We start from the raw sequence: 22,247 nt of genomic DNA, 5'->3' as shown, positions 1-22,247 counted from the left end.
TGTGTGTACGTGTGCGTGCGCGCGTGCTGGTACTGGGGCTTGAACTCATGGCCTAGGCGTGGTCCCTTAGGTTTTTTTCTCAAGGCTAGCATTCTATCACTTGAACCACAGCTTTTTTCTTCCAGGTTTTTGGTGGTTAATTGGAAAATAAGATTTTCCTGGTCTTGCTTGAACTGGCTTTAAGCTACAGTCCTCAGATCTCAGCCCCCCCAAGTAGCTAGGATTATAGGCACAGCAGGAATTTTACTTCCATCTTGATGTAAGTTTGAATGTTTTAGTGGTCACTTGGAACCATTAATTTGGGACCCAGAATCACCTTGAGGGGACAGGGGATGTGTGGTGGAACAATGGGCTCACCTCGTGATAGACCAGAGACAGAGAGGACCAGGCACAAGTTACAAAAGCAGCCTCAACTTATGACTTCCTTCAACCAGGCTTCCCCTAATAGCCCATTCAGCTACAAACTTCATCAGTGGGCTGACCCATCCCTGAAATTGGCATCTCCATGATCTAAGCACCTCCCTGTAGCACCAACCTCTGGGGGCCAAGCCTTCAACTCACCATTCAAACCATAACAACAACAACAAAAAACCTACATGATGGCAATAATCTAATTGTGAATACTGTAATTATTGCAACGATTCCAATAGCTACATATAATTGATGAAGTCCAGAAACTCTCCTGAGGCTTGTGGCTTTGTGTTCTATTCCAGTCTCTGGATTCCAGGAGCATTTATACTTTCATTCTCATAGGCAAGTATCCAATTAGTGCTTCTTTCTTTCTCCGCCTCCGCTCCTCCTCCTCCTCCTCCTCCTCCTCCTCCTCCTCCTCCTCCTCCTCCTCCTCCCCCCCCTCCTCCTCCCCCCTCCTCCTCCTCCCCCTCCTCCTCTTCCTCCTTTTCTTTCCTTCTTTCCTCCTTTCTTCCTTTCCTCCCTTCCTCCCTTCCTCCCTTCCTCCCTTCCTCCCTTCCTTCCTTCCTTCTTCTTCTTCTTCTTTTTCTTCTTCTTTTTTTTTTTTTTTGCTAATCCTGGGGCTTGAACTCAGGGCCTGAGCATTGTCCGTAAGCTTCTTTTTGCTGAAGGCTAGCACTCTACAACTTGAGCCCCAGCGCCACTTTTGGCCTTTTCTGTTTATGTGGTACAGAGGAATCGAACCCAGGGCTTCATGCATGCTAGGCAAGTACTCTACTGCTAAGCCACATTTCTAGCCTTCTTCTTAAGATAGGAAGTTCATTGTGAGCAGAACCGGCCTCTGGTTGTTCCTGATAAAACTGCCCCGGAACCTGTAGTAGACACTCAGTGAATACCTGAGGGAACAAGTGCATGAAAGGCATGGAATCCCAGATGTAAGATTCCCAGAAAGTTTTAATCAGATGTCCTTTGTCCCTTCTCTGTTTTCTAATCAGCAAGTCTTTAGTGGCTGCCTAATATCTGTGAAGTACTGGTATAAAACAAGAAGGAAAGACATAATGGGGGAAAGTTGAACAACTAAAAAAATTTCCTTTAACCCTTTTGTTTCTCTTTTTCATCACATAAGTGGTGTATGTGTGTCCACATAGGCATTGTACCTACATATGATATGTGCATAGGATTTTAAAACAGAATGAATAAAAATAGTTGATTATAGGGAAACCAAGAACTATTTCTTATCCTTCTGTGGTAGTCCATATCACTACTGTGCCAACACATTTCATTCCATGCCAGGGTTCCAGTAAATGTGTCATCCATCTGGCAGTTCGTGTCATACTTACTTCTTAGAGGATGAATTGATGTGAGTGCCACATCCTGGCACGGCTGACAAGTGTTCTGTACAGACAGCCAACATTCACAATGTTGATGATAGTAGCACATGTTCCCATAAAGGCTTTGTGGGTAGATGTCTAAGGAAGCCTGCCCAGAGCTGAGGTCACTCCTAAACTTCTGACCAATTCTTCACATTGCATCTAAATCTTCCTCTATTATGATTTTTTTCCAAGTGGAATCTGACCTCAGCTAGCACCTGAATAAACAGAGATGAAGTTTTAAATGATGCTAGCAGTTTACTTTAAATGAAATTATCTCTAACCAAAAGAAAGTGGCCATACTGACAGACTTACTGTGCAGTGGGGCCAGTCAGACACAGTCCTGTCAGAGCCATCCGACGTGGCTTCCTCTGCAAGACCTCCACTGCTGCTGGTGCCATTCCCTAGCCAGGAGCATTCAGGCACACTGCTGGGATGGCAGCCAGAGACTAAGTGCCTGTGTCCCAGGGACCTCTAATTATATTATGGTGAATCCATTTTTTTTTCTTGGAGCACGACATATATTTAATGCATGAGTATAAAAGCATCTCATTGTCTAGTGCTCTGCCTTTCTCTCTCTTCACATTGTGTGTGTGTGTGTGTGCATGCACACATGCTCATGCTAAGAATATAGTCTGCATGTTACAGTACAAAAAAAATCTATAAAGGGCCTATAAAGGGTTTATCATCTGAGAGAGAAACACTAATCTTAAGAGCATCTGAATTAGAAAAAGCAGTGAATTAGTATTTAGCCTGACCAAGTGTATTTTATCATCTATAAGTAAATGCTAAGTATATCAAGGGCCAGCTAACAGGAAAATAGGGGCAGAAACTGACAATCTTTGTCTGTTATGGTATAGGCATATATTATGGTATAGGTTGGCATTTCACATAAATCAGATTTAAAGCCTTCGGTTTTTCCATTATCCTATTTTTTTTGTCCCCTTAGTTGAGGTCATCTGCTTTGATTGATGACTGGAAAATTGGGCTTGGACATTTTAGTTTTACCCAAGTCCCAAGCTCCTTGAAGTCCCTAGCGCCACCATGTCTTCTGCTTTGTACATTTTGTAATAGTATGGGCTGTAAAAACTGCTTGGCTAGTTGGTTCTAATAATTTGGCCACACATTAGAATGATAAATGTGACTTGTGGGCATTAGGGTGAGGAAGGGATGATGTTCTGACAGTGTTCCAGGCGATTTACCTAATGGATCAGGTGAAGAATGCCAGTCGTCTCCTGAGGTTGGCATTGGCGGCGTGTTGAGGTGGGGTAAGCATGGCGCTTGTGACTTGCACAGAAAAGACTGGGGTTCTGAGAATGAGCTGGGTGGCTCAGGTCCAAGGAACTGCAATGACCTTCCTTCCCCGACCCCTTCCCCTTTCCTTGTTGGGGTGTGTGTAAGGGGGTATAACCCCAGAGCCTCACACCGGCTAAGCACCTGCTCTCCCACTGAGCTACACTTCCAGCCATGATTTTTGTTTCTAATATACCCAATGAGAGACTGATTTTGAGCTAGGAAGTTATAGGCACAAAGAAAATGAAATACTAATCTAGCAGCCCTAAGAGAAAGGCACAGAGGATTCGAGTGAGACAGTGTCAAGGAAGAGGAGCAGGCTAACTTCTGTGCAAGAACTGGGGCTGCTCCCCCAGGCTTCCTGCTCTTGCTTAGCTTGTTTGCTGAAGGCTGATGCTTGACCATTGGAGCCACACCTCCATTTCTGTCAGCTGGCTGATTTTCGGACAGCCATTGAGACAAAGAGTGAAAGCTGACTTCAGTTTGCTGTCTCTGTGATTGGCAGGTATCTGGGGATAGAAATGGCTTCTGAGGCACTGAGGATGGGATGGCTGAGGGCAGAGGTCAGAGGGGGAGAGGGCCACATGAAGACTGAAATTGCTTGTCCCACAAACACGCTTTGTAAGCAAACTGTCACCTGCTGGTATCTGGGATAGGAGAGAATGGCTTTTATGGAATTGCCCTTTGAGTACATACCATCAGCCATTTTCTATCTTTTTCACCTTTCAGTTTCTGTAAAAGTGGGGAATAATTTTATTTTCTTGTCATCTCTTTCTTCTATTAACTTGGCTGTTATTGGAAAGTGACGGCACCCAAGTTCACTGAGTGTGTTTTGATGTCACTTATGGATAACTACAAAGATATGTTCTGCTTTCCCTGCCATTTGAGTGGCAAAACTTGCTGGCAACTGTCTGAACTAGCTCAATCAACAAAAGTAGAGCATATATATATATATATATATATATATATATGTATATGTATATATATGTTTGTGTGTGTGCACATTTATGTATGGATATATGTATGTATACATGCATATATATGTGTATATATATAATTTTCCTCCATTATCTTAATTATCAAACTTCTATCCAAAAACTGTTAAACTAAAAACCAATGACTTATTATTTTTAAAATTTTGAGATTTTAGAACAATTTAACACATTAGAAAAAACCCCACACATTTAGTATAGCACTAAGGCCCAAATGTACTCAGTGAAAATTTTGGTGGTGGTCCTCGTATTTTGAACTAAAGGTCCTGTACTTGGTAGGCAGGTGCTCCAATTACTAACCATGCCTCCAGCCCTTTTTGTGCTTTTTATTTTGGAGGGTGAGGATATGCACATGGCCACAATTACCCTATTTTAGGCTTCCCACCATTGCTGGGGTAACAGGTATTTGCCACCACACTTAGCTTCTTTTTGTTAAGATGGAGTCTTGCATACTTTTCTGCCTAGGCTGACCTCAGACTCAGCATCAGGCCCAGCTTAAGATGACATCTGCCACTATGCCCTTGCTAGTCTTGAGAAGAGGTCTCATAAACTTTCTAACGGAGCTGGCCTTTAACCACAGTCTTTTTATACTATGACTGTAGGAATTAGCTACTAGTGCCAGACTTCACCCCCACCCCAAATGCTTAAATTCCAGCTACTGTGGAATCCACATACTAGTGTTTAGACTACCTTAGCTACTGATAAGAGACTGGGGCAAAATAAAAGTAAATATAGGATACCATAAAAAGTAGTAGATACCATCTCTAGCACTTACATCAACTCTTCAGTCTTAAAAAACAAAACAACCTCCCCCCCCACCAAAAAAAACACCTTCCTTGAATGGTGTCTGGCCCCGAGTTCAAGGTCTATGACTGACAAAAACAAAGCAAAACGAACAACCCACTCAGGCTCAGAGTTTAAGCCCCAATTCCAACCCTCTACCCTCAATCTATGGACTATGTTTTTCCTTGTTTGTTTCTGTTTTTGTTTTTTTGAAGGTCTTGGTGCTTAATCTCAGGGCCTGAGTGCTGTCCCTGAGCTATTTCCGCTCAAGGCTAGCACCTATTTGAGCCATTACTTCTGGTTTTCTGGTGATTAATGAAGAGATCATGCCTGGACTGGCTTGGAATCAGGGTCCTAAGATCTCACCCTCCTGAGTAGCTAGGATGACATTTGTGAGTCATCTCAGTGCCTAGCTTGGACTGCATTTTAAGTAATCAGATTTCAAGAGAAACCATTTTCGATTTATGATGTCATTTGGAATTCTGAATCACAACACCCCCCCCCTTTCCTTGCCCTTCACCTAGTTCATAACCTCATTTAGTATATGGGTTTCAAAGAATGAGTTTCCCTTTTCTATTAGTGGGATAATCTAATGGCCTCAATTAGAGAGGGGAGTAAAAAAAGGCTCACAAATCTAAAAATAACTCCATTATCCGTGTAGAGAGGGTCAGTTTTTGTTCCCACCATCCCAGCTGATATTTAAGTAAGTGGCAATCGATCAGTCTAATGTCTGGCTCTCGTTTTTTCATAAATGAAGGGCTGTGGCTTTAAGTGATCGCAGGCTGCCTGTGCCAAAGGCAGAAGCTGCAGTATCAGCTTCTGTGGGGAGAGAGGAGTCTGAGGCATACGGTAACCTGCAGGACAGGCAGGACAGCCCCGGAGGGCCAATGGCGCTCTTCCTGGTAGAGCTTTGAATGGAGACCAAGCCAAAGGGTGGGAGGCGCCGCCACCTGGGCATTTCTTGGACGGTGCAGGGGGTAGGGGATTTGGAGACAGAAGCCGGAACATGGGCTGCCCCAGCAGCAAAATGTGCCTCTCTCCTCCATGTGCGGCAACCAGGGTAATGAGGGTTTGTTTATAGTGCTTTGCTGGTAGGATGTCAGGGACCATGTGGAGGAGGAGGAGGAGGAGGACGGAGGGTGTCTGGAATTGGGCAAGTGCATTGAATGACGATGGGCTCTTGGTCTGGATGCAAAGGGCCCAGGTCATCTCTGCAGGACTGGCATGGAGGTGCCCTGGGGTGGTCCTGCACCTTCGGAGAGCCTGGAAAGAACTAAGGAAATTCTTTCTTCATTCTGCCCTGGGTGTTAGAGAATCTGACCTCACAACTGTATTTGTGGGTGTGGATGTGTGAGTTGCTGGTTACTTAGAAACATATTTTGTCTTGGAATTGATAAATGCTTTTTCTTTTTAAATATGGAAACAGCTACCTGGTTTCATTTAGTTCATTTTTCTAACATCGATTTAGAATTATTGCTACTCTAAGTAGCTATAATCCTTTGAAACAGATGTGTTACCTGGGTACAATTAATTAAGTTCTCAAAGATTCTCTGCCTCTTTCTCTTCCTCCTTTGGTCATAGTTTTATAACAAAACTTTTCCTTTTAGGAAAAAAAAAAGATTGTCCTTTTAACAAAACTTTCTTGTTTGTGGATATAGGACAAAGTCCATACAAGTGCCTGTGTTTAGAACATTAAATATTTATCTTAACCTGATTAGGTCTTTATTGCCCTTGGAGGAGAGTATATTAAGTCTTAGGTACAGTATGCATTAGCTAGAAGGTTCTATGGAGCCTCAGTGAAGCAGTGACTCACAGAACATATTTGTAAATGAGCCATTCAGCTCCTCAAAGGAAAGTTCCTCTTGGATCTGTGAAAATACAGATTTTTTGAAACAGGAATTTCCTTCACAACTCAGGGACATCTGTGTTTTCTGACAACACAAAACTGTTAGCTTAAGTGATTTGTATCTTGACTTCTCCATTCTGGATCTGGTTCTTTTTTCCCCCCCCATAGAGATAACAAGTATGGGTGCTTTATTGAAAGGGACCCCCTTCAAAGCATGAGTAACTCCATATGTGTGTGTGTTTTTTCCACAGCGTGAGGAAGCACTGAAGCAACACAAAACCCTATCTCAAGAACTTGTTAACCTCCGTGGAGAGCTAGGTAAGTGTGTGTGTGTGTGTGTGTGTGTGTGTGTGTGTGTGTGCATAAAAACATGGGAGAATTGGAAAATATGGTCTTCTCATCTGCACTGAGTCTGAAGTTGCTTGCTGGCAGTAGTTAGCTCTCTCCCTTATCTGTGCAAACACTTAGTATCGACATTTCTTTTGAATCTTGGCAGCTTTACCTTAAGTTCACAGAATTCCTGGCACTGACTTAAGCCCAGCAGAACCTCTGATGACCAAAGCATGTCTGATGCTGAACAAAGGGGGTAGAAGGGCTGTTGTCACCAAGTGAATAATCCCATCATGGTTTTTTTTCTGAATCACTTTTCATATTTAAAATGTATTGAAGAAATTCCCTCCCTGAACACAATAATATACTTCATAGAGATGTTTTGTGAGTAGTATGAGAATAAAGTTTAGGATGGCCCATCTGAAAAAGAGGCATACTTCGTACTAATCTTACCAGTTGTATGGGACTAGGGCCAGATAGTCACCCAGCTCCTATCTGTTACTGTGCCATAGTGAACAGTACCCACTGCTGCTGTACATAGCCCAGGCTACTACTATTTTAGTTCTTATCTGTCCTAGAGATCCCAAGCTCAAGACAAAGACAATACTGCTTTTTCAGCCTCTGCTACTGTAATAGGGTAAACTGACTGTGCTGGGAGTCTCCTATGTGCTTGGGGGTGGGGGTCTCGTGTCTGTGAGAGCTATTCAGCCTAGAGAATTTGCTTTCTGAGTAATCTTCAGCTAGCCCTGGAGTTGATCATCCAAAGGCTGCTTTCCTTGCCCTTTCCAGCCTGTGCTGGCACTCACCACTGAAAGCATGCATTAGGTAGAAGAAATTGTGTTTGCCCAGTTTGAAAAGATTCTCCCTATTTTTATAGGTAAGAATGGGGTTCAAGCTTTGCCCGTTAAATTTGCCAAACCATTCTTAACACCAAGAATGGACCAACCAGGGCCAGGGCCTGTGGGGTCCGGACCCTCTACTTTTCTCTGCTCTTTTTACCAGTTGCAAGCAAAGCCAAACTCTTTAAGCCAAGGCACCATTCTTGACCTTGTCTCAGGTTACAGAAATGAAGGATCCTTTCTGGGAAAGCACTGTGAAGAAGAATGAAACTTCTGAGGCTTGGGAAGCCTTTCAGGGTTAACACAGCTGTGTGGCAGCCTGGCGGTGGCTGCCACGTGGCCTGACTGCTGCCCTTTTGACTGGCCAGAGAGGCAACTTAATTTGCCTGTGTCTCTGCCTTAAATACGATCATGGATGGAAAGTTAGGACAGGAAAGAGGCCTTTTCATGTGCCTTCAAGTTCATCAGGACCCGGTTGAGGTGGCAAGATGACTGCCTTATGTTTCAGGTTTCTGCTCTCTCCACAATGAGAACTGAGAAAGAAACACTGTGCTCATTGACTCTGAGTGGGTGATCCTCCACTTACTTTCTAGGGTATGGCCCAATTACACAATTTAAATAGGGACCCAGTCACTCAATACCTCCAGTCTGCCAGGAAGTAGCCCTCAGTTTTTTGTTTGTGATAAGGAGAGTATGTCCTGCTGCTGCCAGAGTGTCAGACACAACAGGTAGCTTGTTCCATATTCTGTCACTGGAGGCTGGATCAAGGGAGGTGACATTGGTCCTGTTCCATCAGGCAGTGTTGGTCGAACAACAGCATAAGCAGTTTGGAAAGGGTTGGTTCTGTCAGGGGTGAGAACATTTCAAACACTGGTAGTGAATGCACTCTGAGCTTGAGGTTGTGTTGTTAGTTTTATTTAGCCTGGGCTGACATGGAAAGGGTGGGTTTGCATGACAGACGTCTTAAGAGAGCCATTATCACCATCACCCCATCATCAAAGTATCTACCTTCTTCTCCAGTAATCATGAAGGGCTGTTAGTGTCACTCTTCAATAGGCTAATTTTTTTCTATACCTTCTCTAAACACTTGGGGTAAGGTTCCTAAACTACTGAAGAGTTGGAAAGAATAGCAGCCTACTCATAAATTCAGCAGCACCTAAACCCTAGTAGAATTTGTGAGTGTAGCCTTTACAATTTAAAGGTCACCATTTATCCCTACCACTGACGGGACTTTCCCATTGACATCTCATGAGTTACCTTGGCAAGGATCCTCTGCTACCAAAGGGAAGCCATCTTACCTGTAATGCAAACTGCCTGGTGCTGCAGCCTGGGCCACGCCCCCTCACACAGTGACCTCTCTGCTTCCAAAACACCTGTCCCAAGGCCACAGAACAAGAGCACCAGGTTCTCCGCATTCCAGTCGTTCTCAGATAGTTTGCATGGGTGTATTTACTGTGTTTTGTGTTTCTCAGTTATCTTCAGAGAGTGAAGTTCTTAATTGTGAAAAGTTCTGGTTGTTTTTCCTGCTCCTTATGGAAAAAACATAATCTTTACAGAATCTGCACGAGTGATAATTTATTGATGTTTGACGTTTTAAAGTTCCTAGATGTTTCAGAAAAAAAGCATGAAAAGAAAAATTTTAAGCCAGGCTAGCTCATAGATCCACTATTCTGAGATATTATTTGCAGAGTCCCTTGTCTTTGTTTGTATGAATAATTATATCTGTGTACTCTTGATTTTTAAAAGGTGGAGTGCTAAATGTGGATGGCTCACGCTATATCTTATTATTATTATTTTTTTTTGCCAGTCCTGGGCCTTGGACTCAGGGCCTGAGCACTGTCCCTGGCTTCTTTTTGCTCAAGGCTAGCACTCTACCACTTGAGCCACAGCGCCCCTTCTGGCCGTTTTCTATGTATGTGGTGATGGGGAATCGAACCCAGGGCTTTCATGTATACGAGGCAAACACTCTTGCCACTAGGCCATATTCCCAGCCCCGGCTCATGCTATATCTTAACTGCCCAGGGCCTCACTGCATAGCCCGGTCTGGCCTTGAACTTGGAGGTCTACTCCTTCTGCTCGTTCCACCAGTTTTGAGAGCATATATATATATATATATATATATATATATATATATATATATATCTCACACACCTGTGTAATAATATGATCTACATCTTCAATGAGGCATTGAGAATTTCTATGATCCCAGGGAATTCCCTTACGCCCTTTTCCAGTGGATTCTCCCTTCCCAGAAGCAAATGCCGATATGATTTTATCACCGTAGGAAGTTTGTCTTTTGTAGGAGTTCATCTAAATGCCTATGGCAGTACATTCTGTTTCATTCATGTATGGCTTTGTGAGATGGATCCACGTTGCTGTTTGTGTCCTCTGATGTTTTGAAGTCCAGCACTTTGTCCTGTTGCCTCAGAACCCGCACTGCAGTCCTGTTTTCTGATTGTAGGAATGTCGATGGAGTAGGAGTCCCACAAAAACTTGTGGTCACATCAGTGGTTTGCTCATCCGTACCTGGCTTTGCCTTCTACCTGTGGGCTGATGATGCAGGCGTATTTGCCTAGTTCTCTCCTTCATGAGCTGCAGGTGTGTGCTTCCTGGAGAAGGGCTGCATCTAGGTGAACCATTCTCAGCCTCCTTGCTTCCAGAACCCTCTTTAGTGTCTGCTCACACAAGCCTGTTCTACACAGTTTGCTTCTCAGCCTCTGTAGCGGCATTACTAAGTCTCCTATCACCCAAGCCAACATTCTCCCTCTACATGCATGTCTGTATCTTAAATCTTACAGCAATCCATGCATGCATCCTCAGCATTCTAGCTGCTACTGTTTTAACGTAAGCCCCATGTGTGTGTGTGTGTGTGTGTGTGTGTGTGTGTGTGTGTGTGTGTGTTGCCATAGGGGGTTTGAACAGAGGGCCTTGAGCTTGAGTTTGCCAGGCAACAGTTTAACACCAGAGTCATACATAAGCTCCCCCCACCCCTTTTTTCACTTTTAGTTATTTTTTGGGATAGGGTTTCAAGGTTATAAACAGGGCCAGCTTTAGGCTGTGATTCTTCGACCTCCCCTAGCAGCCACCCAAGCTAGCCCACATCTCTCTTTATATGCTCCCAGGACATGCATCAGATATGCATCTTTTGATGGGGACTTGTCTTGACATAGGGCCTTGCTATATGGTCCTGGCTGGCCTTGAATTCATGATCCGTGTTCCTCAATTTCCAGAGTGCCAAGATTACGGGCATGTGTAATCACACACAGCTTTCTACTGGACAGTGATTTTGTTTTGGTCCTGGGGCTTGAACTAAGTGTTTTGTGCTCTTGCTTAGCTTTTTCCCAGCTAGTGCTCTGCCACTTGAGCCACATCTCCATCTCTGGCTTTTTTTTTCTGATTAATTGGAAATATGAGTCTCTCATATTTGTCTGCATGGGCTGATCCAGCTTCTCAGATTTCAGTCTGCTGAGTAGCTAGGATGATAGGCATAAGCCACCTGCACCCATCTCTATTGGACAGTGAGAACAAATCTAAATGGCTTTGGAGAAAAGGTTCAGATAAACTAAAGCATCCAAAAGCCTGATCACCCAAGATCCTTCATCCTCACTTCCTGTCTAGATGCCCTTCCTTCCGTTCATACATCATTGTCCTCCTAGTCACAGGATAATTCATATCTCTGTCCACTTTTCTTGCATAACTTCTTTTTCTACTTTGTTCTACCCTGCTCTTCTTGGCTCTCAGGCTCCCCCATTTACTCATTTTTTTAAGTTCTAGCTAAAATAACATTGTTTTTCTCTCTGCCATCTTTCAAGCTAGTTAATTTTGCCTCTGCTATGCCCTTCAGGGCACTTATTTTGTTTCCGTGCAGACTTAGTTCTTACAGTTGTTTATATTCCTCTTCTCACCACCCAGAGCTATGGTGCTTCAAAAGTTTCAGGCTGAAATCTCCATAGTTTTGTAGCTTTACCACCTTGTGCCCTATACTTAGTGCTTAGACTATGGTGAAGGATTTTGCAGCTAAAGATGGAGGCTCAGGAAAGGTAGGGGGCTGGATGCTAATGTTTTCCTACAAGCTGTTTTAATTAAGGACATTTCTGTCCTTCAGTTTGAATGACAAAGGTGAGCTATACGTCTCTTAGAAACATGTCTGATGATCCCAACTGATCATTTTGATAATGTCAGTCTTTGAAATAGTTTATAATGAAAGTTAATGGTCTACATCTGTAGCAAACTTGGGCCTCTGAGACCGTGGGGAGGGACTGGGGGAAGATATCCTCTGATTCCTTCTATAGTCATGTTGAATAAAAACTAGCCGAAATAGGTCCTTCATCATTTTTAAAATTTTATTTATTGTCAAAGTGAGGTACAGAACCATTACAGTTTGTTCCTTCATTATTTTTTGGAGTCCTTTTTGCTTTTTTTCTTACTGCTAGTTTTTAGAATCACACCTTTGTCATCTCTGTTAATAAAGAGAGGTATTTGTATTTCAAAATTAATTTATTTGTTGATTCTTTTTTTTTTTTTTTTTGAGGGTGGGTGCTAGTATGGGGCTTGAACTCAGGGCCTGGATGCTGTCCTTTAGATTTTTCATTCAAGGCCAGCATTCTACCATGTGAGCCATAGCTCCACTTCAGGTTTTTTTCTTTTTCTTTTTTCTTTCTTTTTTTTTGTTTGATGATTTATTGCAGGTAAAAAGCCTCACAGACTTTTTCTGCCTGGTCTGGCTTTGAACCATGATCCTCAGATCTCAGCCTCCCTAGTAGCTAGGGATAAAGATGTGAACCACCAGTGCCTGACCCAGTGGTATTTTAAGCCTTAATTCACAAATATTCCTGGAGTTCCTGTATTAAGTATGTAAAGGCTAGTTGATTTTGCCCCTTGTATGTGAGAAGTATGACACAAGAGGGGCAGGAACATTTATTGAATATACACTCGTTTCTAACAAGCTCAGCTCTAAGAAATTTTCATTTGATAGCCAAAAAGAAATAAAAATATTAGAGTGGCAAACTTAGAAGTCAAGTTGCTCGCACATTCCAGTCATCTTGAAAGCAGAGTTTGGATAAGAGCCCAAATGACTAGACCTACCATAGCAGGAAAGCTTCATGTAACTTCTTTTAGTGTTGGCAAGTCATTTGAAATATCACGAGTTTGCATTAATGCCTACTTTCTTTAGTCTTTCAGAAATATAGTATTGTTAAATTAGAAAGTCTTCTTACAATATAAAGTTGAAAACAGAGTACAAATCATATAATCAACACTTCCCTGGTGTCTATAAATCTCAGATTAACTCACACCTTCTGGAATGTGTTCATTCTTTCACCCTTCCAGATCTGATTATAATTTTGGCTTTACAAAGCTGTGTATTTTAAGTAACTTAAAGCTGGGCTCTAATGGCTCTACTATAATCCTAGCTAGTCAGGAGGCCGAGATCTGAGGATTGCCATTTGAAGCCAGCCTCAGCAGGAAAGCCCATGAGACTCACTTCTAATTAATGACCAAAAGCCAGATGTGGAGCTGTGGCTCAAGTGGTAGAGCACTAAACTTAAACACAAAAGCTCAGAGACAGAAATGGGCCTGAGTTCAAGCCTCAGGACTGGAAAAAAAAACAAAACAGCCAAAACAAAATAAAGTAACTTTATAGCTAAGTCACTTCTGAGTTACAAAATTCCAGGAGTGATTTGTTTTGAAGTAGGATTTAACAAAACTCTTCTAGGATGATAGAAACCAACTGTCTGAAGATAGAGTTGATCTTCACTTCAAACTAGGCTATTCTTTTCCTGTCCATGTGTCTTAAATTTGGACTTTGTATTTATAAGTAGCAGGCTGTGTTCATTCACTTGCAGAAGTACAATATACCTACCATGCTATTGGTTCTGGAAGCCCATGGAGTGTTCTTTCTTATCCTGCTGCTTGTTCTAACTCTAAACTCTCAACATTTACCTTTTCTCACTTAATGACATTTTTCAAGAAGAGTGGTTTTCAACTTTCCTTGTGTGGTAAAACAGATCCAGTTAGAGTGTTCAAAAATCTCAGTTTAGGGGCTGGAAATATGGCCTAGTGGTAGAGTGCTTGTCTTGTATATGTGAAGCCCTGGGTTCAATTCCTAAGCTCCACATATATAAAAAAAGCCGGAAGTGGTGATGTGGCTCAAGTGGCAGAATGCTGGCCTTGAGCAAAAAGAAGCCAGGGACAGTGCTCAGAGCAGGCCCTGAGTTCAAGCTCCAAGACTGGCACAAAAAAAAAAACAAAAACCTCAGTCTGCCTGCCCACCAATCCACATTTATTTTGGCCTGGGATGGAGTTCAGGAATGCCCTTTGACTAGCACCTGGGTGATGCTGATCAGCAGGGTCCTTTTTTTTTTTCTTTGCCAGGCCTGGGATTTGAACTTAGGGCCTGGGTGCTGTCCCAGAGCTTTTTTGCTTAAGGCTAGTGCTCTACCACTTGAACCACAGATCCAATTCTAGCTTTTTGGTGGTTAATTGGAGATAAGGGTCGCACATTTCCTGCCCAAGCTGGCTTCAGATCAAAAGCCTCAAATCTCAGCCTCCCGAGTAGCTAGGATTACAGGCCTGACCACCACCTGATGTTACCATCAATAGCTCCAACTGAATTATGAGTCCAACCCAGAGTTTCTGCTCACCAACAGTTTTAACTGGTTCTTTTGCCCTTATGCCCTGGGAATGACTCATCAGGGAGAAGCAGCTGTTAGTTAGCACCTGACTGGAAATCATCTTTTAATTGACAGTGAATATATGCTTTTGATTGCACCAAACTCATTTTTAACTGGGTCCCATTATTTGGCTATGTTTGTGTCTTGGATCTACTTATTCTTCCTAGATGTTTTGTTTGTAGGTAGATTGTTTGTTGTGAAAAAGGAGCATCTGTTTTTCAGCCTTGTGTCTACAGATGCATGAGATAAAACCTGCAAAGCCATTTCAGAGCTCACCTCTGGGGCAGGAGTGAGAGCAGGTAGGGAGAACATTGAGGCACTGTAGGTCCAGCTGGCACTGGTGTTGGAAGATGGAAGATAGGCTGACTGGGCCAGGTTATCACTCAGCTGTCATTAAGACTTTGTCAGGACTAATGGTTGTTGGAGGAAAAGAAGGAGGGTCATTTTTACCTGCCTTATCAATATCTTCAGTCTGTTCAAGCAACACCTCTCCAAGAGAACTGAGGCCTAGCATTGCTGGGCTCCATTGTACCTCGGCATCTGCTTCTCTCTTCTATGTCTCAAGAAAGTAGTTATTTGGTTCCTGTTGGGTGTTCTGTGCTGTGAATCCATGGAGAACTCAACCCAGATTTACTGTCTTGGTTCTCTCTGTGGTAAAATGAGGTTTTTGATGATGCCTAATGATCAACTTGTAGCACTTGTTAGATTACATGATGAATTAAATGTGGGGACCCTTTGTAAAAGTCTTAAGCTGAGTTTTAAAGGCGGAATGCTGTTATTCTATGGAGATTGATTTGCCTAGACACAGGTGCTTTGCCTGTGTTATTTAATTGCTTAGGAATGGCCATGTATTCACTGCATTTTAAGAATGAGAAATGTAGGCTTAAAAGACACAAGATTAGGCTGGGAATGTGGCTCAGTGGTAGAGTGCTTGCCTAACATGCAGGAAGCCCTGGGTTCAATTCTTCAGTACCCCAGACACAGTAAAAGCTGGAGATGGTGCTGTGGCTCAAGTGGCGGAGTGCTAGCCTTGGGTAAAAGAAATGCAGAGAAAGTGCCCAGGCCCTGGGTTCAAGCCCCACACCTGGCAGCAAAAAAAAAAAAAAAAAGGTTCAAGATCATGCTGAAATCATGGAGCACATCAGTGGTGTGGGTGAGATTTGACATTTGTCAGTGTTCTCGTGCATTAAACTATTCCACATGAAACATGCTACTCCAGTATAAAAATGAAGAAAGCGTTATTATTTCAAAAGAAAATGAACAACTTGAGCTATTGCAGCTCAAGCTTCCTTTTAACCAGAACATCAGTCAGCGAAGATGGAATTAGTGAGTCTACCCATCCCCTCTTAGAAAACCCACGAGGACTGGTTAAGTAGAAGTTCCTCTTCTGCTCTGCCAGGGCAACTGCTAAAGGGTGGGGTAAGTTTGATTCTCCTTTTTTAGGGTAACATTTGGCTGTGGCATGTGTCCTTCTGTAGGTGACATGATTGTTTGAAAAGCAAAGCTTTAGGCAGGAGGTTGGGGATATGGCCTAGTGGCAAGAGTGCTTCCCTCATATACATGAAGCCCTGGGTTCGATTCCCCAGTACCACATATACAGAAAATGACCAGAAGTGGTGCTGTGGCTCAAGTGGCAGAGTGCTAGCCTTGAGCAAAAAGAAGCCAGGGACAGTGCTCAGGCCCTGAGTTCAAGGCCCAGGACTGGCAAAAATAAAAGCTTGAGGCAGTCCTCCACCCCCTTAGGGAGCCATGGTTTAGATGGCTGTTCATGTCTCCCAAGGTTTCCTTGTTGAGTCACTGGCCTAGGATTCTTCTCAGTGCTGATTCATCTCAGAATGAAGGTGTCCATTACTGCACTTTAACATGACTTTCATTTTGGAAACGACTTGGAAACAGCATTGGTGGCTCACACCTGTACTCCTAGCTACTCAGGACGCTGAGATCTGAGGATTGCAGTTTGAAGCCAGCCCAGACAGCAAAGTCCTTAGGACTCTTATCTCTAATTAACCACTTAAAACCTGGAAGTATAGCTGTGGCTGAAAGTGACAGAGTGCTAGCCTTGAACAAAAGAGCTCAAGGGCAGTCCCCAGAGTTCAAGACTAACAACCGAAAAAAAAAAAAAAGTCACAAACACCTGTAATCCTAAGTATTTGGAAAATAGAGATTGAGAAGGTTAAAGTTGGTGACCCAAATAACAAGCCCAAACTGGAGGTTTTTGTGGCTCAATGAGTAGGGTACTGCCCAGTAAACCAGTGACCCTGATTTCAAACCTCAAAACAGACGGAAAAAAAAAAAAAAAGCCTCTCACATCTCACATCAGTAATCATTTTATGCCCTTCACCATATAAGTGGTTTTTAAACTTAACTCATAGAGTAGTTCACAAAGGACAAAGGGACTTCTTTGACTTGAGGAGACACGCTCTGAAGTTTTTTTTTTTTTTTTTTTTTGGCCAGTCCTGGGCCTTGGACTCAGGGCCTGAGCACTGTCCCTGGCTTCTTTTTGCTCAAGGCTAGCACTCTGCCACTTGAGCCACAGCGCCGCTTCTGGCCGTTTTCTGTATATGTGGTGCTGGGGAATCGAACCTAGGGCCTTGTGTATCCGAGGCAGGCACTCTTGCCACTAGGCTATATCCCCAGCCCCCGCTCTGAAGTTTTGTAGTAACTTCTCTAAGACACTCACTCCTACCACCGATGCAGAGGAAAAGTTCTGGCTTGTTTATTCCAAATTCAGGATGACTTCTGTTTGGTTGTGGCTTTGCTGGGTTGTCTGATGAGCTGAGAGCAAGTAGAATGCCGGAGAATAGACAGGAAAAAGTGACACTGGATCCCTTCTGTACTATGAAATGCACAAAGTCTGTGTCTGAAAACACAAGGTGATCTTCTTGCTCCCTCCTCCACATCCAACAGTGTGTCCCAGCAGATACGGAGCACTGAGCAGCCTTGAAGGTAACAGCTACCCGGGCATCTTTTTAAAGTAGCCAAGTGCTGGTGACTCACACTTGTAATCCTAGCTACTCACGAGTCTGAGATGTGAAGATTGAGAGGTTTGAAGCCAGCTGGGGATAAAAAGGTCATAAAACTCTTATCTCCAGTTGGCCAGTGAAAAGCTGCAAGTGGAGGTATGGCTCAAGTGGTAGAGCACCAGCCCAGCTTGAGCAGAAAAAAATCAAGTGAGAGCATGGTCCCAAATTCAAGCCCAACTACAGGGCTACAGGGACTCTCTCTCTCTCTCTCTCTCTCTCTCTCTCTCTCTCTCTCTCTCTCGTTTCTATGGAAAAGAAATGTTTCCTTAGTTGCTGAGGCCTGCTGATTCACACTTGAGCCACTTGCGAGTGGTAACTGCAGGCCAGCTGTTGTGCACACAGCATGCCTCAACCCTGTAAACAGAGCAAAGTTCTGGGCACAGCTTCAGGCTGAGGTCACTGTCTAGGGCTGGGCCTGCCCCTGTGGACTGTGGAATTACAGCAGTCAACCACCTGCCCCTCTCAACTGCTCTCTCCCTTTCTCCTTTCCCACTCTCCCCAGCTGGCCTCTCGTCATCTTCCTTCTCAGTGGCCAAAAAAACTGCACACCATTTCTGCTACTGCTTGTTTCTTTAAACAGAGGAAACAGCCCTATCCGGTGGTTAAAGTGAGATATATCCTGTCTATCCCATTTGATCTTAAAGCCTGATGTTCTGTAGTTATATATCCAAATGGACAGAAGTTTGATTATAAGCAGAGATGTTTAAATCTGGCAGGTGTAAGCTACTGCCAGCATCTACTTGGAAACCCTTCAGGCCCAAGGCCTTGTTTCTGAGTCAAGAGTTCACGTAAATGCCTGTGGTTCTGGCAGAAGCTTTCAGATGAGTGTGTGATTTTAAAAGAAAACAAAAATGGCTGCTATCTGAAATTCCCAAAGAATTAAGTGAAATTAAGTATTTCTCTGGCTGAAAGCCATTTGAGGCCTCCACTGATTGGCTGCAAAGTATTTTTCTGTTACCAATTTCAATACAAAGATCTAATTGGAGGAAACACACAGGAAACTTTTAGAGAAAAGTTCCTTTTATTGTAGCCCCATGATTTTGTTGGTATTAATCAGACTCTTGAATCACTGTGACCAAATACCTGACATATACAACCCAAGGGAGGGAAGATAAATTTAGGCTCCTGGATTGGGAGATTTCAGTCCATAGTCCTTCACACTGTTGATTCTGGGCCTATGGTCAGGCAGAACATCATGGCAGCAGAACCTGTAAAGGAGGCTGCTCACTTCATAGTGGACAAGAAGTGGGGGGGGGGGAGGCTGCAACCAGTTATGACCCTCAAAAGGATGCTTCCTGGCACCTAACACCTTACTAACATTTCCACACACACCCAAAACAGCACCACTAGCCAAGAACCAAGAGTTAAATACATGAAACTGTGGGAGACATTTCATATTCAAACCAAAACAGAAAGGGCTATTGGTAGAAGCTAACATTATATTGCTCATTTGACTACTATTAGGCTTTTTGTGTGTATGTGCAAGTACAGGAGTTTGAACTTAGGGCCTTGATTTGTGATGCTTGCCCAACAATGTGAAGTCAAGCTTCCTGGGAAGTTTGAGTTATAGGATGTACTACGGTGTGTGCACGTGTGCGGATGACCAGTGTATCCACATTATGAGTGAAATAGTTTTGGGTAGTATGTTCTGATTGTAAATTTTGTGTTACCAACTTATTTTGCCTTCTTAAAATATGTTACCTTTTCAACATATTAGTATATCAAAGCACTTTAAGTATGAGTTTTCAAATGCCACCTTGGTGATTGGTGTTTAATGTGTTACAATGTTTTGCTTTTATTGCTATGTTTATATATACATGTGTTTTATGTTTACTTTTCTATATTTTATTTTCCTGAGACAATCCCTCCTGCCTCAGGCTCCCATGTGCTGGAAGTATAGTGCCTACCCCTGTGCTCAGATTATACTGTATTTAAAAAATAACAAGTTGAAATCTGCTCTAATTAAGTATGAGCGTAGATGCCATGTAATTCTTCTACCCGGTTGTTTCTGTTGCTTCAATATCTTACCTTGTACCCCTGGCAAGCTGTGAGTGGAGTAATTTGTCACTAGAAATATCCTGAACAATCTTTGATTTTTTTTTTTGTGGTCATTTTTGGGAACCCCAGATCTTTGTCAAGTACTTCTCTTCATGCTACGTAGTCAGTTTTTTTAGTGTCTTCTGGTTATTTGGGATTTTTTTTTTGTTGGCAACAAAAGAATCCTTTTTATAATATACTTCTATTATGCATGAAAATTTGGGTGTCAGTTCACTTTGTTGCTTTAAGAAGAGGCTACCTGAGATAATGAGGTCATGAAGAAACAAGGCTTGCTTTCTGCTCAGTTTTGGTGGGTTCAGCCCATGGTCGATTGGTGCCATTGCTTTGGGCCTGGAGAGGAAGCTCACCAAGACAGGAAGTGAGCAGGAGAAAGGGGGACGTGCAGGGTTCTGGTGCACCCTTCTTCAAGGTTCCATCCCAGAGGCACCGTGGGCTGGTGAGACATTTCCTATCCAAACTGTCCACTGATCACTAACCAACCACTGTGTGTCCACAGCCATGTGACGTGGGCGAGTGCGGTTGTTGCCAATTTCGGGACAGGACAATTAAATAGTATCTTCTCTTTCCCACCTCTGTTTAGTTGCTGCTTCAAACACTTGTGAGAAGTTAGAAATAGCCCGGAATGAGCTGCAAACTGCCTATGAAGGATTTGTCCAGAAGCTAAACCAGCAGCACCAGACTGACCGAACAGAGCTGGAGAATAGACTGAAGGAATTTTACACTGGGGAGTGTGAGAAACTTCAGAGCATCTACATTGAGGAAGCGGAGAAGTACAAAACCCAACTGCAAGAGCAGGTCTGTGTTCTGGAAAGTGGAGCTGGTTTAGGGAGGTGATTATTGATTTGAATCAGGATTGGCTTCACATGCTTTTTCTTTTTGATTTCTTATTTTAATGATATAAGGGTTTGAACTCAGAGGCTCACACTTGAGCCATGCTTCCAGCCCTTTTTTCTTGGCTAATTTTGAGATAAGGCATTTTTGTTTGAGCTATCCTGGACTTCAGTGCTCCTATATATACTTCCTGCATAGCTGGGATGGCTATCCACACCTGGATTGCTTTTACTGGCTGAGATTCAGTGTCTTGGGAATGCTTTGCCCCAGCTGGCTGCCTCACACTGCAGTCCTCCCCAACTCAGCCTCCTGAGTAGCTAGGATTACAGGCATGAGCCATTGTGACTGGTGTAGTGTTAAGTCTATGTGGCTATGTGTATTGGTACTGGGACTTGAACTCAGGACATGGCACCTTATCTAAGCTGGTTTTACTCAAGGTTGGGCCACACTTCTACTTCTGGCTTTTTTAGTGGTTTATTGGAGATAAGAATCTGACACACTTTTCTACCTGGAATGGCTTCAACCCATGATCCTCAAATCTCAGCCTCCTGAGTAGCTAGGATTGCAGGCGTGAGCTACTAGCACCTGCTTGTTTACATACTTTAATGAGTTTTTCCTTATCTTTTAGCTTATTAGATGTATATATTTTTATTATTTTTGTTTATGTGATACTGAGGCATTGAACCCAAGGCCTCATGCATGTTTAGGCAAGCACTCTACCACTAAGCCACATTCCCAGCCCCATGAATACATTTGGATTTTTAAAATTATGATCAGAGGCTGGGGATATAGCCTAGTGGCAAGAGTGCCTGCCTCGGATACACGAGGCCCTAGGTTCGATTCCCCAGCACCACATATACAGAAAATGGCCAGAAGCGGCGCTGTGGCTCAAGTGGCGGAGTGCTAGCCTTGAGCGGGAAGAAGCCAGGGACAGTGCTCAGGCCCTGAGTCCAAGGCCCAGGACTGGCCAAAAAAAAAAAAAAAATTATGATCAGAGCATGGTACTTACGTTGTGCTTAAAAAAGAAGGAAAAGATAAAAATTTTAAAATGGGCCTGGGAGTATGGCCTAGTGGTAGAGCGCTTGCCTCATATACAAGAAGCCCTGGGCTGGATTCCTTAGCACTACATACATAGAAAAAGCCAGAAGCGATGCTGTGGCTCAAGTGGTAGAGTGCTAGCCTTGAGGGGAAAAAGTGCCAGAGACAGTGCTCAGACCCTGAGTTCAAGCCCCAGGACTGGCAAAAAACAAACAAACCCAAAAAACAAAACCTTAAAACAGCCCTTTAGCCCACTATCCAGAAATAGTTCCTTTGACAGCCTCTTAATACTATGCTGCTAAACCTATAGATTTTCATTTCTTTGATTTTTTGCCCTTAAATAACTCTTATAATTCATTTTCCCCAATCTACTCATAGATCATGACCCTCTTTTACGTGTCCTTTCACCCTTTTTAGCTTTGTTTTTAAATTAGTACATATAGACATAGCATATACTGTATACCAGACATGCTGGGAGTGGAGAGGTATCGCAGTCAGTATGGCAGGCTGGAGCTGAGACCACCCTGTGGTTATGGACCGATTCACTCCTCAGCAGCCCCACCATTGCCATCAGGGAACCGTGCAGGCTTTGCAGGCCTGCGCGCCTCCTGGGGAAGACACAGCAGAGCCGAGGGGATGGCAAGTCCAAGTTGGGCTGGGCTGTTCTTTCCCGGTGTTAGGATGCTCTTATGTGCAAATGCAAGCTGGTGTGTCAAGACTTTTAATTTTGCAGTTGGTTTATGCAGCCTAGGACTTTTGTTT

The 22,247-nt window shown here is 43.3% G+C and overlaps 1 protein-coding gene across 10 annotated transcripts in view; it reads left to right on the top strand.

Moving 5' to 3' along the window:
- The window catches only part of Mtus1 (microtubule associated scaffold protein 1), a 157,649-nt gene that overhangs the window by 126,292 nt on the left and 9,110 nt on the right, over positions 1 to 22,247 (top strand). For 8 of the 10 annotated variants that reach the window (XM_048330560.1, XM_048330559.1, XM_048330564.1 and 5 more), the window contains 2 exons: positions 6,947 to 7,013; positions 20,197 to 20,411. In XM_048330560.1, coding sequence (XP_048186517.1) covers positions 6,947 to 7,013; positions 20,197 to 20,411 — 282 coding nt within the window. Of the gene's footprint in view, positions 1 to 152; positions 167 to 2,159; positions 4,037 to 5,840; positions 5,910 to 6,946; positions 7,014 to 20,196; positions 20,412 to 22,247 lie in introns of those variants that run through there. The other 2 variants (XM_048330567.1, XM_048330568.1) reach the window with 2 other exon arrangements.

This window comes from Perognathus longimembris, chromosome 21, assembly GCF_023159225.1.
Source record: "Perognathus longimembris pacificus isolate PPM17 chromosome 21, ASM2315922v1, whole genome shotgun sequence".
NCBI classification, from domain to species: Eukaryota; Metazoa; Chordata; class Mammalia; order Rodentia; family Heteromyidae; genus Perognathus; species Perognathus longimembris.
Note: the sequence above shows the minus strand (reverse complement) of the source record. Positions and strands in the feature narration are given on the sequence as shown.